This window comes from Oncorhynchus keta, chromosome 14 (assembly GCF_023373465.1).
Source record: "Oncorhynchus keta strain PuntledgeMale-10-30-2019 chromosome 14, Oket_V2, whole genome shotgun sequence".
NCBI lineage: Eukaryota > Metazoa > Chordata > Actinopteri > Salmoniformes > Salmonidae > Oncorhynchus > Oncorhynchus keta.
Window position 1 is genome coordinate 75,382,178 of NC_068434.1, and position 15,765 is coordinate 75,397,942.

Genomic DNA, 15,765 nt, shown 5'->3' on the forward strand with positions numbered 1-15,765 from the left:
TAAAGTACATGGAGATTAAGAGCACCTCCTCCCAGCTGCCCACTGCACTGAGGCTAGGAAACAATGTCACCACCGATAAATCCACTATAATTGCAAATTTCAATAAGCATTTTTCTACGGCTGGCCATGCTTTCCACCTGGCTACACCTACCCCAGTCAACAGCCCTGCACCCCCCACAACAACTCACCCAAGCCTCTCCCATTTCTCCTTCATCCAAATCCAGAAAGCTGGAGATTCCCAAAGATTGGAATGCTGCCGTGGTCATCCCCCTCTTCAAAGGCGGAGACACTCTAGACCCAAACTGCTACAGACCTATATCTATCCTACCCTGCCTTTCTAAGGTCTTCCAAAGCCAAGTTAACAAACAGATCACCGACCATTTCGAATAGCACCATACCTTCTCCACTATCCAATCTGGTTTCAGAGCTGGTCATGGGTGCACCTCAGCCACGCTCAAGGTCCTAAACAATATCATAACCGCCATTGATAAGAGACATTACTGTGCAGCCGTATTCATGGACATGGCCAAGGCTTTCGACTCTGTCAATCACTGCATTCTTATCGGCAGACTCAACAGCCTTGGTTTCTAAAATGACTGCCTCGCCTGGTTCACCAACTACTTCTCTGATAGAGTTCAGTGTGTCAAATCGGAGGGCCTGTTGTCCGGACCTCTGGCAGTCTCTATGGGGGTGCCACGGGTTCAATTCTCGGGCCGACTCTCTTCTCTGTATACATCAATGATGTTGCTCTTGCTGCTGGTGATTCTCTGATCCACCTCTACGCAGACGACACCATTCTGTATACTTCTGGCCCTTCTTTGGATACTGTGTTAACAAACCTCCAGACGAGCTTCAATGCCATACAACTCTCCTTCCGTGGCCTCCAACTGCTCTTAAATGCAAGTAAAACAAAATGCATGACCTTCAACCGATCGCTGCCCGCACCTACCCGCCAGTGCAGCATCACTACTCTGGGCGGTTCTGACTTAGAATATGTGGACAACAACAAATATCCAGGTGTCTGGTTAGACTGTAAACTCTCCTTCCATACTCACATTAAGCATCTCCAATCCAAAATTAAATCTAGAATCAGATTCCTATTTCGCAACAAAGCATCCTTCACTCATGCTGCCAAACATACCCTTGTAAAACCATCGTACCGATCCTCAATTTCGGTGATGTCATTTACAAAATAGCCTCCAACACTCTACTCAACAAATTGGATGCAGTCTATCACAGTGCCATCCGTTTTGTCACCAAAGCCCCGCATACTACCCACCACTGCGACTTGTACACTCTCATTCGCTGGCCCTCGCTTCATACTCGTCGCCAAACCCACTGGTTCCAGGTCATCTACAAGTCTCTGCTAGGTAAAGCCCCGCCTTATCTCAGCTCACTGGTCACAATAGTAACACCCAGCCGTAGCATGCACTCCAGCAGGTATATTTCACTGGTCACCCCCAAAGTAAATTCCTCATTTGGCCACTTTTCATTCCAGTTCTATGCTGCCAATGACTGGAACAAACAGCAAAAATCACTGAAGCTGGAGACTCATATCTCCCTCACTGACTTTAAGCACCAGCTGTCAGAGCAGCTCACAGATCACTGCACATAGCCAATCCAACCTCCTCATCCCCATACTGTATTTATTTATTTTGCTCCTTTGCACCCCAATATCTCTACTTGCACATCCATCTTCTGCACATCTATCACTCCAGTGTTTAATTGGTATATTGTAGTTACTTTGCCACCATGGCCAATTTATTGCCTTACCTCCCTTATCTTACCTAATTTGCACACACTGTACACTTTCTACTGAATTATTGACTGTATGTTTGATTATTCCATTTGTAACTCTGTGTTGTTGTATGTGTCAAATTGCTTTGCTTTATCTTGGCCAGGTCGCAGTTGTAAAGTAGAACTTGTTCTCAACTAGCCTACCTGGTTAAATCAAGGTGTTCTCAACTAGCCTACCTGGTTAAATAAAGGTGTTCTCAACTAGCCAACCCGGTTAAATAAAGGTGGGGGAAAAAGTATGTGAGTCTAGAGGTTGACCGATTAATTAGGGCCGATTTCAAGTTGTTTTCATAACAATCGGTAATCGGCATTTTTGCACACCGATTATGGCCGATTACATTGCACTCCACGAGGAGACTGCGTGGCAGGCTGACTACCTGTTACGCAAGTGCAGCAAGGAGCCAAGGTAAGTTGCTAGCTAGCATTAAACTTATAAAAAAAAACAATCAATCATGTTTAAAAATATATACTTGTTTTTTGATTTTAAGAAAGGCATTGACATTTATGGTTAGGTACATATTGGTGCAACGACAGTGCTTTTTTCGCGAATGCGCTTGTTAAATCATCACCTGTTTGGCGAAGTAGGCTGTGGTTCGATGATAAATTAACAGGCACCGCATCGACAGGACAAGCTAGATAAACTAGTAATATCAACAACCATGTGTAGATTACTAGTTAACTACACATGGTTGATGATATTACTAGTTTATCTAGCTTGTCCTGCATTGCATTTAATCGATGCGGTGCCAGAATTGTACATAATTAGGACATAACATCAAATCAAATCAGATCAAATCACATTTTATTTGTCATATACACATGGTTAGCAGATGTTAATGCGAGTGTAGCAAAATGCTTGTGCTTCTAGTTCCGACAATGCAGTGATAACCAACAAGTAATCTAACTAACAATTCCAAAACTACTGTCTTATACACAGTGTAAGGGGATAAGGAATATGTACATAAGGATATATGAATGAGTGATGGTACAGAGCAGCATACAGTAGATGGTATCGAGTACAGTATATACATATGAGATGAGTATGTAGACAAAGTAAACAAAGTGGCATAGTTAAAGTGGCTAGTGATACATGTATTACATAAGGATGCAGTCGATGATGTAGAGTACAGTATATACGTATGCATATGAGATGAATAATGTAGGGTAAGTAACATTATATAAGGTAGCATTGTTTAAAGTGGCTAGTGATATATTTACATCATTTCCCATCAATTCCCATTATTAAAGTGGCTGGAGTTGGGTCAGTGTCAATGACAGTGTGTTGGCAGCAGCCACTCAATGTTAGTGGTGGCTGTTTAACAGTCTGATGGCCTTGAGATAGAACCTGTTTTTCAGTCTCTCGGTCCCAGCTTTGATGCACCTGTACTGACCTCGCCTTCTGGATGATAGCGGGGTGAACAGGCAGTGGCTCGGGTGGTTGATGTCCTTGATGACCTTTATGGCCTTCCTGTAACATCGGGTGGTGTAGGTGTCCTGGAGGGCAGGTAGTTTGCCCCCGGTGATGCGTTGTGCAGACCTCACTACCCTCTGGAGAGCTTTACGGTTGAGGGCAGAGCAGTTGCCGTTACAGGCGGTGATACAGCCCGCCAGGATGCTCTCGATTGTGCATCTGTAGAAGTTTGTGAGTGCTTTTGATGACAAGCCGAATTTCTTCAGCCTCCTGAGGTTGAAGAGGCGCTGCTGCGCCTTCTTCACGACGCTGTCAGTGTGAGTGGACCAATTCAGTTTGTCTGTGATGTGTATGCCGAGGAACTTAAAACTTGCTACCCTCTCCACTACTGTTCCATTGATGTGGATAGGGGGGTGTTCCCTCTGCTGTTTCCTGAAGTCCACAATCATCTCCTTAGTTTTGTTGACGTTGAGTGTGAGGTTATTTTCCTGACACCACACTCCGAGGGCCCTCACCTCCTCTCTGTAGGCCGTCTCGTCGTTGTTGGTAATCAAGCCTACCACTGTTGTGTCGTCCGCAAACTTGATGATTGAGTTGGAGCGTGCGTGGCCACGCAGTCGTGGGTGAACAGGGAGTACAGGAGAGGGCTCAGAACGCACCCTTGTGGGGCCCCGTGTTGAGGATCAGCGGGGAGGAGATGTTGTTGCCTACCCTCACCACCTGGGGGCGGCCCGTCAGGAAGTCCAGTACCCAGTTGCACAGGGCGGGGTCGAGACCCAGGGTCTCGAGCTTGATGACGAGCTTGGAGGGTACTATGGTGTTGAATGCCGAGCTGTAGTCGATGAACAGCATTCTCACATAGGTATTCCTCTTGTCCAGGTGGGTTAGGGCAGTGTGCAGTGTGGTTGAGATTGCATCGTCTGTGGACCTATTTGGGCGGTTAGCAAATTGGAGTGGGTCTAGGGTGTCAGGTAGGGTGGAGGTGATATGGTCCTTGACTAGTCTCTCAAAGCACTTCATGATGACGGAAGTGAGTGCTACGGGACGGTAGTCGTTTAGCTCAGTTACCTTAGCTTTCTTGGGAACAGGAACAATGGTGGCCCTCTTGAAGCATGTGGGAACAGCAGACTGGTATAGGGATTGATTGAATATGTCCGTAAACACACCGGCCAGCTGGTGTGTTTACGGACATATTCAATCAATCCCTATACCAGTCTGCTGCATGCTCTGAGGGCGCGGCTGGGGATGCCGTCTGGGCCTGCAGCCTTGCGAGGGTTAACACGTTTAAATGTCTTACTCACCTCGGCTGCAGTGAAGGAGAGACCGCATGTTTTCGTTGCAGGCCGTGTCAGTGGCACTGTATTGTTATTTAGTCTGCCTGGGAGCAAGACATCCTGGTCCGTGACTGGGCTGGGTTTCTTCTTGTAGTCCGTGATTGACTGTAGACCCTGCCACATGCCTCTTGTGTCTGAGCCATTGAATTGAGATTCCACTTTGTCTCTGTACTGACGCTTAGCTTGTTTAATAGCCTTGCGGAGGGAATAGCTGCATTGTTTATATTCGAACATGTTACCAGACACCTTGCCCTGATTAAAAGCAGTGGTTCGCGCTTTCAGTTTCACGCGAATGCTGCCATCAATCCACGGTTTCTGGTTAGGGAATGTTTTTATCGTTGCTATGGGAACGACATCTTCGACGCACGTTCTAATGAACTTGCACACCGAATCAGCGTATTCGTCAATATTTTTATCTGACGCAATACGAAACATGTCCCAGTCCACGTGATGGACGCAGTCTTGGAGTGTGGAGTCAGCTTGGTCTGACCAGCGTTGGACAGACCTCAGCGTGGGAGCCTCTTGTTTTAGTTTCTGCCTGTAGGCAGGGATCAGCAAAATGGAGTCGTGGTCAGCTTTTCCGAAAGGGGGGCGGGGCAGGGCCTTATATGCGTCGCGGAAGTTAGAGTAACAATGATCCAAGGTTTTACCACCCCTGGTTGCGCAATCGATATGCTGATAAAATTTAGGGAGTCTTGCTTTCAGATTAGCTTTGTTAAAATCCCCAGCTACAATGAATGCAGCCTCCGGATAAATGGTTTCCAGTTTGCAAAGAGTTAAATAAAGTTCGTTCAGAGCCATCGATGTGTCTGCTTGGGGGGGGATATATACGGCTGTGATTATAATCGAAGAGAATTCTCTTGGAAGATAATGCGGTCTACATTTGATTGTGAGGAATTCTAAATCAGGTGAACAGAAGGATTTGAGTTCCTGTATGTTTCCTTCATGACACCATGTCTCGTTAGTCATGAGGCATACGCTCCCGCCACTCTTCTTACCAGAAAGATGTTTGTTTCTGTCGGCGCGATGCGTGGAGAAACCTGTTGGCTGCACCGCATCGGATAGCGTCTCTCCAGTGAGCCATGTTTCCGTGAAGCAGAGAACGTTGCAGTCTCTGATGTCCCTCTGGAATGCCACCCTTGCTCGGATTTCGTCAACCTTGTTGTCAAGAGACTGGACATTGGCAAGAAGAATGCTGGGGAGTGGTGCGCGATGTGCCCTTTTTCGGAGTCTGACCAGAAGACCGCCTCGTTTCCCTCTTTTTCGGAGTCGTTTTCTTGGGTCGCTGCATGCGATCCATTCCGTTGTCCTGTTTGTAAGGCAGAACACAGGATCCGCGTCGCGGAAAACATATTCTTGGTCGTACTGATGGTGAGTTGACGCTGATCTTATATTCAGTAGTTCTTCTCGACTGTATGTAATGAAACCTAAGATGACCTGGGGTACTAATGTAAGAAATAACACGTAAAAAAACAAAAAACTGCATAGTTTCCTAGGAACGCGAAGCGAGGCGGCCATATCTGTCGGCGCCGGAAGTATCAAAGGTTGTGCAATGTAACAGCAATATTTAGACTTAGGGAGGTCACCCGTTAGATAAAATACGGAACGGTTCTGTATTTCACTGAAAGAATAAACATTTGTTTTCGAAATTATCGTTTCCGGATTTGACCATACGGCTCATATTTCTGTGTGTTATTATATTATAATTAAGTCTATGATTTGATATTTGACAGAGCAGTCTGACTGAGCAGTGGTAGGCAGCAGCAGGCTCATAAGCATTCATTCAAACAGCACTTTCCTGCATTTGCCAGCAGCTCTTCGCTTTGCTTCAAGCATTGCGCTGTTCAAGCCTATCAACTCCCGAGATTAGGCTGGCAATAATATAGCGCCTATAAGAACATCCAATAGTCAAAGGTATATGAAATACAAATGGTATAGAGAGAAATAGTCCGATAATAGCTACAACCTAAAACTTCTTACCTGGGAATATTGAAGACACATGTTAAAAGGAACCACCAGCTTTCATATTCTGAGCAAGGAACTTTAGCGTTAGCTTTCTTACATGGCACATATTGCACTTTTGCTTTTCCAACACTTTGTTTTTGCATTATTTAAAGCAAATTGAACATGTTTCATTATTTATTTGAGACTAAATTGATTTTATTGATGTATTAAGTTAAAATAAAAGTGTTAATAAAGTATTGTTGTAATTGTCATTATTACAAATATATGTATAAAAATCGGACGATTAATCGGTATCGGCTTTTTTTGGTCCTCCAATAATCGATATCGGTGTTGAAAAATTATAATCGGTTGACCTCTATATGAGACAGACACTGTAGGGGGGTCACATCCAGGCAAGGGGCCTTGGCTTCCTTAGTCAGGGGCCAGTGTTAACACTCTACGCCTCATTACTCCATCTTTTATTACGGACCATATGAGGATGAAGAAAAAGAGTGCAACAGCATTGCAATACATCTGGGGGTTACACACTTATACCAACGACTGACATTTTAATAATTTATCAATTATTAAGGTCAGGATTATTTTTAAAAGTCTATTTCTACAATTCTATCTTTTAAAAACGGACAGCGAGCAGAGATTGGAAAGGAGGATGATATGTTCAGATACCAATATAAGCACTAAATTCTTCAATACCAATTAAGACTTTTTAATATCAGGTCAGCCCAGAATGTCTATATTACACATCCCTACTATAGCTAGATGGTTTGGGGGTTGTTTTCAGGACTTTAATTGGTGAGGATAATAGTTCCCGTGGATTTCTGATGTAAATTATTTTGGAAAAGGAAAACAATGAGGTAATTTGTGGGAAACCCTATGACTTGGTGACTTTGCCTATCCATATTCTTGGGGGCAAATATTTTCACATTGTTCCATGATACTTCATTTTTAATCATACGAACACCTTCGCTGAGACAAAAACACAAACCCCTCCCATCCTGCTCCATGAATGATGTATCAGTAGTCTCACCATCCCTTCATTAATACATTATGTTCACAGTGAGATCTCTAAAATGGCAGCAGCAGCAGCATCCGTGTTGCGTAGGGCTTTCCCTCCCAGACCGCCTGACACATTGAAGGATCTCACCAACAACAGACAGATGTGTTCACCCCACACAGAGGTCGTCAGCATACAGCTGCACTGCAGGACATACCGACTGGTAGGTCACATGAACACAGGGCCACAGCTTATTGTTTTGAAAACTTGGAGATCAGTTTTCTGGTAAACACAAAAGGCCATTTTGACACTTTCAAAGCCATGTAAGTCAGACTATGGAAAGCAGCATAGGAATGCTGCCCATTCATTGACAGGTTGTTGTAACTTGTTCTACACCTTGCTGTGTTAATGTGGTTCAGAAATGACATAGGACAACATGTGTATTATTAACAGTATTTATCTCAATTCAACAACTGCTGAACTGAAAAGTTCCTGTTTGAGATGGAGAAAGACCAGATTTTCCACCTGAATAGTAAAGTACATATATATATTATAGCTTTGGAAACAATATATATATATTGTTTCCAAAGCTATAATATTCCCAATCAATGGTTCAAATCAGAGCTAGAGAGAGTACAAATAAAGAGCTTTAAACATCTAAGAATCAATTTGGAGGCAATAGGACTGAATGAGCAGTAGGGAGGTGACTGAGGGAGTTGTTGGAGCCCATGCAGCCATGTCCTTTTCAGAGCAAAAGCAGTCATGCACTGAGAAGCCAAACACCTGCGATAACAGGCCCTCAGCAAGCGTCAACGCCCGCCCACCACACCGACCCACTTGCCTCCAGCTGCACAATGCCAAACCCACAGACAAACTTCCTCATGAGCTCAAGATAAACCGATAAAGCCACAACTACCCATAGACTCACACCAGGAGAGACAGAACATACAGCTCAGTTACCAAAGGACAGCAAATCAGTTTCCCTAGTCAAAGGAACACATTGCTGTGTGTGTGTGGTGTGTGGTGTGTGGTGTGTGTGTGTGTGTGTGTGTGTGTGTGTGTGTGTGTGTGTGTGTGTGTGTGTGTGTGTGTGTGTGTGTGTGTGTGTGTGTGTGTGTGTGTGTGTGTGTGTGTGTGTGTGTGTGTGTGTGTGCGTGTAGGACACAAGTTCTTTAGGTCACTCATTAACCTTGGATCACTTTCTATTTAAATACTTTCTATTTGTCCTCATATCTAGCCTACCAATATGCCACAAAGTGTAATGATGTGACACAGGATGTCAGTGCACGACACAGGATATCCAACCTGCCCCTTTTGCAGGAATGACACACATGTTAAACAATAGACAAACAAAATCTGATTTTGTCATGATAGTCCAAACACCACCCAAGCACTACCCAAAAAAAGAGAAACGGTATGCTACCAAATCATGGATGTATTTTCCCAAAAGACATGCAACGACTTTGGTTTATGCCTAGACGAAGTGACTGTTTTTCATTTGTGTGAACTCTTTAGGAAGTGTGGGGCCAACATGTCTGTTCCATGAAAACATTGCTACAAATGTAGGACTGTTTTATTCTGTGAGAAATGTGACCTATACAGGTAGGTAAAAGCACTGTATGCTCTTTCTATCGTTCTCATTGTGTGCAGTATTTTACCATTATTCTATCACTGAAAAAAATAACATGATAACAACTGTGTAATACTGCAGGAATAATACTGCCTATATAGTAGTGCCTAATCATGTAGGCTGTCCATCTTACTACAGAAATCAAGCATTTAATACAATTACAAGTTCAAAACCTCAAAACCTCACTGTGTGAACTCAATTGTTTAATTGTTCTATTGACTGCTCCTAGAGTATAATATGAAATACAGGCACATTATACTATAGGAATACTGGCACATTATACTATAGGAATACTGGCACATTATACTATAGGAATACTGGCACATTATACTATAGGAATACTGGCACATTATACTATAGGAGTAGTCAAGGCACACTGTTCATTGTATTATTTTTCAAAGGACCATGCACTGCAAATGTGTTTGTCAATCTCCTGTTTTCTGTTACCAAAATTGCATTTCAGGTAGAGAAGACTCCACCACTGGGGCCAGGATTTTACACCTGTTTTACTGTAGGCCCTTGTTCACAGTTTCAGGTTAGGTTTTGCTTTCTTTTGAGTTTGTGCAACGCAAACTAATAATTCAATGTCAAACAGACGATGCACAAGACGTCAAACAGATTTCAAGCAGCACTAGACGCACCTTCTGGTCAATGCCACTGTAGTTGGGTTTAAAGACGTAGTAGGCTGCGCTGATGACGAGCACATAGCCATTACACTGTGGGAAGGAAGGCTGTGACTCACAGGCAGGAGCCAGGGAGAGGGCCTGTTAGCTGGGCTCATCAGGTGGAGAAGCCATGAGAAAAGACATGACGTGAGACAGCACATCAATGAGATATTCCCACAAAACGTTGCACTAATTATCACTGTAGCTAGCCAGTCCATCAGTTTAGGAACCACAACGGGGTCTGATGGCTACCAAATGGCTAAAACACTTCAAAAGTGCAAGTGTAATGTATGATGACTAAGTTTCCAAAGAGAATCAGGAAGTACAGGAGAGGCCGAGGTGTTGTGGTGTACTATCTAGATCATAAGATCACAGGACAGAGTGTGGCACCTTAATCTCAACCAAGTAAGATGCTCATAAGCTTAATGTCGCTCTCCAGACACAACACATTCACAGCCATTTGCTAGTCAGCAAATAATACGGATTCAATGTACCTTTCCTCAGTAACATCCCCTGAAAGTATGACAATTGTACAATCTATATGAGGTAGGGTACTATTACAAGATAATGAGCTACATCGTCTGTCCGAAATACAATGTAAGCAAAGATGCCCAAGAAAAGTAACATTTTAAATAGTTTGGAATAGGCCTAATGCTGCTTGCAATGTCATGTGCAAAGCACTTTTACACTGTTTACCTGAACTCTTCATAAATGATCCCTACCTTCCCACAGACATGGTAAAAAGAAGGCTACTGCGACTGCGTGTATTATGTTCTAGGCCTATTTGTGCTCTGCGAGGATTGTTTTGCGGACAGATGACGTCACCCTTAAAGTCAAACTGCAATAAATTTCAAAGAATGTCAAGTAATCTTGAAAACAACACAATAAATAAGATAACACACTGATGATTATGTAGTGATTTGATCTGTAAGACGTTTGTCCAACTGTGTGTCCAACACTTAAGAGCCAAACTAGTTGACATCTGGACTTCTTTTGCCTGGCTGTTTTGGCTGTACTATTCATTGCTTTTTAGCATGAACTATCAAGCTGAAATCCAAACTTCAGTATCTCTATGAAAAACATGACTGATGTGCCAATGTAAACCAAACGTTAAAAATGTAAGGTATCAGAGTCCAAAATAAGAAATACTGTATCAGTGCTTATGGCCTATCACTGATCATTCATCACTGGGACACTAAGTTTTACGCTCAGAACGTCTAACCTAATACCAGAGGTTTCAGAATACATGACACAAAGTGAGGTGATAGACATGCAAATGAGATGTAAAACTTTCTCTTCTCTGCATTATGGTCCTCCTTAGTCATGCCTGTGTTGGCCTATATAATTCATAATGAAGTAGACCTATATCATAACTATTTTAACTGTATTAGTAGGTGTACAAAGGAGTGTCAAGCACAGTATGTAGGCCTACATACAAAAAGAGCATTGTGTAACTTTGTGATCCACATTTAAAAAACAGCATAGTGAATTGTAGCAGCAGGGCTCTACAGTGCAACCATTTTACTTGCATATGCGCCTAAATATTTCTTTCCCAACTGGATTTTATTTATTTATTTTGCTCCTTTGCACCCCATTATTTGTATTTCTACTTTGCACTTTCTTCCATTGCAAAACTACCATTCCAGTGTTTTACTTGCTATATTGTATTTACTTTGCCACCATGGCCTTTTTTGCCTTTACCTCCCTTCTCACCTCATTTGCTCACATTGTATATAGACTTGTTTATACTGTATTATTGACTGTATGTTTGTTTTACTCCATGTGTAACTCTGTGTCGTTGTATGTGTCGAACTGCTTTGCTTTATCTTGGCCAGGTCGCAATTGTAAATGAGAACTTGTTCTCAACTTGCCTACCTGGTTAAATAAAGGTGAAATAAATAAAAAAATTATGCTGTGAAACCCCCCAAAAATATCACCCAGATGATAATTGTTGAAATGATTACTTCACTATACCGCAGCCCCCCAAGTGCCGTGGAAAATACACTGAGCTCAGATTCATGACCGTCATGCTTGCACCATTACTACCTCAAATACTTTTCATTGTGCTCCTAAATTTCTTTGTATGCTCCTACATTTTTTCAACTTAGGGGCACACATGCTCCTTGTGATAAAGGTCACTTTAGAGCCCTGAACAGAATGAGATAGTGTGCCATAACAAGGCCTACATAGCTTTCATGGGAGAGTTCCGGCAAGAGACAGGCCTATTAAAACAGAGTTGTCTTTCAAAGACTTATTATTTATTATTATTATTATATTATTATTTGGATTTCAGCTGCACATGGTCTCATATCAAAAGGTGTTGGTATTGATATGTGTCTGGCAGCTAACACTGAACTTTTGCTGCGTGGAAACTAGAAACAATTAACAGACAAGGTCTAAATGCATCACTGGCTGGCAACAAATGGATCTAACGCAGAACAGGACACACAGCATACCATCATGTCAATACCAACAGAGCTTCAGGACAAAAGCAGGGATCGTGTGTAAACTTTGTAAGCAAACCCAAATATGGTTGACCACTGATCCTATATGGTGCTGCTGTTCATTTGTAAATATTCATTTGTGGAAACCGTTATTATATAAATTGTTATTATATAAATTTTACGCTGTGCCAATGTTGCAAGACACAATCAAAATCATATTTTTTTTCAAGTGACATGAGTTAGTCTTTTCCACATTCCACACAGCATTTGTCATAAGCATCATGTGCTGACCCCCAAAAAATATAAATGATTTTACTATATATTTTCTGATGAATCAATGACTAACAAATCATGTAATGTCATGATACATGAGATGCCATTTAATGTGTGACCAAACAAGTCCAGTAATCTATGCATGTGTGGATGACAAGTATGATCTATGGTTAGTATTACGTTTGAGTTCGTCCTTTCAGTTCCAAACTGAATGTGTCTGCTAAGACCACATTTGAGCTCGGCTTAATTACTATTATTCTACATTACATCATGACAAAGAGTCACATACAGGACTTGACTGTGGACACTGAACCTGACGTGCACATCATCACACTCTTAAAGTCCTTGCCTGTGATACTCAAATATGGTCCTTCAGTTAGGACAGTAGCACGTTTTGGGTGATGCTGGCACTCCTATCCTCTCTTGTTAAGTCAATACAGTTGGACAACAGGCAGTGACATCTTTATTTCACTGATCAATACTGGTCTACACCAATGCCCCTCACTGCCTGACAACATTAACGCTAGACCAGACCTGTATGGTAGTATCCAGACTTGAGTCTGCAATCTATTCCTGACAACATCCACTGAAGGACAATGAGTCAAATGAACAAAGAACAAATTCAATGTTGTGTTGTATGAGTGAAGTGTGCTATTACAACACCGTAATAAAACATCCTTTATGCAGCTTATGTGTCTTATCTTTTCAGAATAATCTCCATCTTTAAGGTCGTCCAGTTTACAACAAAGGCTATTGCTGAAACAATATTCGGCAGGGCACTTTTATAAAACGTCACAGGTTCAGACAGAATCAGAGAGGCAAAACTAAATCCGTATAAATCTAATTGACAATGAGAAAAATATGATAGGCTAATCTAATATGGTCAGAGAGGGCAGGGCACACACTAAAATGTCAGCTGGACATATTGCCCTCGTTGGATTTGAAAACTCTTATTATTAATGTGTGACATTTCGCCGAAATATTTCACAAATAAACGAGAATCAACTACCATCACTGATAATAAGATGAAGCCAAACTGCAATCCATAACGTTTCTATACACAAATTGCCTGTTATTATACATCTTTAAAGGAATTACATTCCTTTGGGGTTTTAAAATATGGAAGATTATTTGATGCCAAAGCCTGATGTCTATTTACTGCCAGAGTGGACGGCCCTGTCCTTCCAAAAACAGCTTCTTTCTGATACACAATTGGTTCTGGAGCTCAGATGTTGAAACTGTAAGCAAGTTAGCAATATTTCACATCCCTGAAAATAATGTTATGATTGGTCCTGTGTAAGAAAGTAATACTAGGCCATTTCATCAAGTTGTCTTCTTCATAAAATCAAGGGTACATTTTTTGTATAAATACACTGCGGCCCATGCTCAGTTGGGCCACAGTGACGTTGTTTGTTACAATCAAATGTAAGTGTGAACAGGATGTTTGACTATTGGGGGGGGTTCTTCCATCTTGAACTATTGGGGAATTAATATATTCCATGGTCACAATACATTGCCTAGAATACAGTGAGTGTTGAAAGCCAAATAAATACACTTGATGTTACTCACACTTTCCATTGCAGTGGCCTCACACCATATCCTAACTACAGTGAAATAATAACCTCATAGAGAACTTTAGATTAGTCAATATGTAGCACTAACCACTTATTTTCTAATCCTATATGAAAATGATGCCTGTGAGTGTATTACTAAATAATGATCATTGCATTGCTTACTCTACCATAAGTGATCACGCTTTAGCTTGTTTGACAGGTTTTCCTGTCATCCACACAACTCTCTCAACAAACAAGAATAGAATGTCTGAATGAAAATCACTTAAGTAAATTAACGTATGTGTGTGCTGCATGTTATAGTCATATGGGTTTAATTATTGCAGGACTAATAGACTAGTTTATTTCAAGAGACGATTATTTGTGTGAGTAGAGGTGAATGACCTGGATGGTGAATAGTTCAGCAGTGTAGGGGTGATTGTCTGTCTGTACTACTGTAGGCCTATGCATTCTGGATATGGTGTTTAATTGCCTCCTTGCTGGAGACCACAGGTTCAAGGTTGTGTCCTCTTACGCACGTGTGCTCACTCTGAGCAGTCAGTGATACTTTTTGCACAAATGAATGAAGGCAATGATGAACTTTATGCCAGCCCATGACCTACCTGTTCTCTGGATATGCACGGCAATGAAGGTCTGCGAGGCATTTTACAGCTGCCATAATAGCTGGTCGACGTTTCCCCCAAAGAAACACAACTGGACCTTCTCCTGGGTCTGATCACAGGGACTTTCTCCTCGTTGCTGGAGATCCTATTCGGCGTTTCCCTCGACGGGTAATAATGGTCAAAACAGAGGGACAAGAGCGAGCCTGAGACACCCGCCAAACACGCAAACACGGGTCTCAGGAGTGCAGGCAGACAGCTCAGACTGGTGAAAGACACCAACCACACAACGCTGGCAAACATCAGGATCAGAACACTGTGTTTGAGTTTCAAAGTGGGGATCAGTGTTAGGAGACCCACGCACCCCAACACGAATAACAACCTGCCAATCATTTGCATCTGGTGTTGGTCCTCTCCCCACTGCAAAAACCGCAAAACTAAAAAATCCCCTAAGTAACATGATGCTGGCAGTGACACAAGCCAACATTTATTATTTTCCCTCTTTTTCCTCCTTAAATAAAAGGTCAAAAAGAAGAATGCACAGCCTATGCTAAAGAGAGGGCTGATGGACTGGGAGAAGCCCGACAGAAAAGTCCGCAAATCCCAAAAGCTGAAGTCACTTTGCAAGCTCCTGGAAATAAGCAACGAAACTGCAAAAATTGCGAATGCACCCAGGTATAGGCCAGAAATTCGAAATATTTTTGAATTCAGAATGTCCTCAATGCAAAACCTACAGACGGTAAACAAAAATCCCCTTTGATGGACTTGTTTTAAAGGGGTGACGCAGCTCTTCACATAGCCGTTCCTGAAGCTCTCTGTGCTGTTTGCATTGGCAACCCCATCGTGGTGCCTGATTTTACTGTGCAAAACCTCTCCTTCCTCGCGAACAGCCATGTTTCCAACTGTAGCTCCTTGGATTCCTTCAAAAGTTTCCTTCTCCCAATATTCTCGCCGTATTAACTCTCAACTACCTGACGGCAAACGCACTCCATGGTCACTCAAACGTGCTCAAGCATTTTGACTAAAAGAAAGAAAGGTGAAATGTTGTTGTTTTTAGAGAAAAGGGACTCTGTGTCGCCGCC

The 15,765-nt window shown here is 42.3% G+C and overlaps 1 protein-coding gene across 1 annotated transcript in view; it reads right to left on the reverse strand.

Annotated features, from left to right (window-relative positions):
• LOC118371436 (cGMP-inhibited 3',5'-cyclic phosphodiesterase 3B-like) overlaps positions 1 to 15,763 on the reverse strand; it is a 110,008-nt gene extending 94,245 nt beyond the window's left edge. The window contains exon 1 of the mRNA XM_052462563.1: positions 14,687 to 15,763. Coding sequence (XP_052318523.1) covers positions 14,687 to 15,577 — 891 coding nt within the window. The 5' untranslated portion in view covers positions 15,578 to 15,763. The remainder of the gene's footprint in view (positions 1 to 14,686) is intronic.
• Between the last annotated feature and the right edge of the window lie 2 nt (positions 15,764 to 15,765).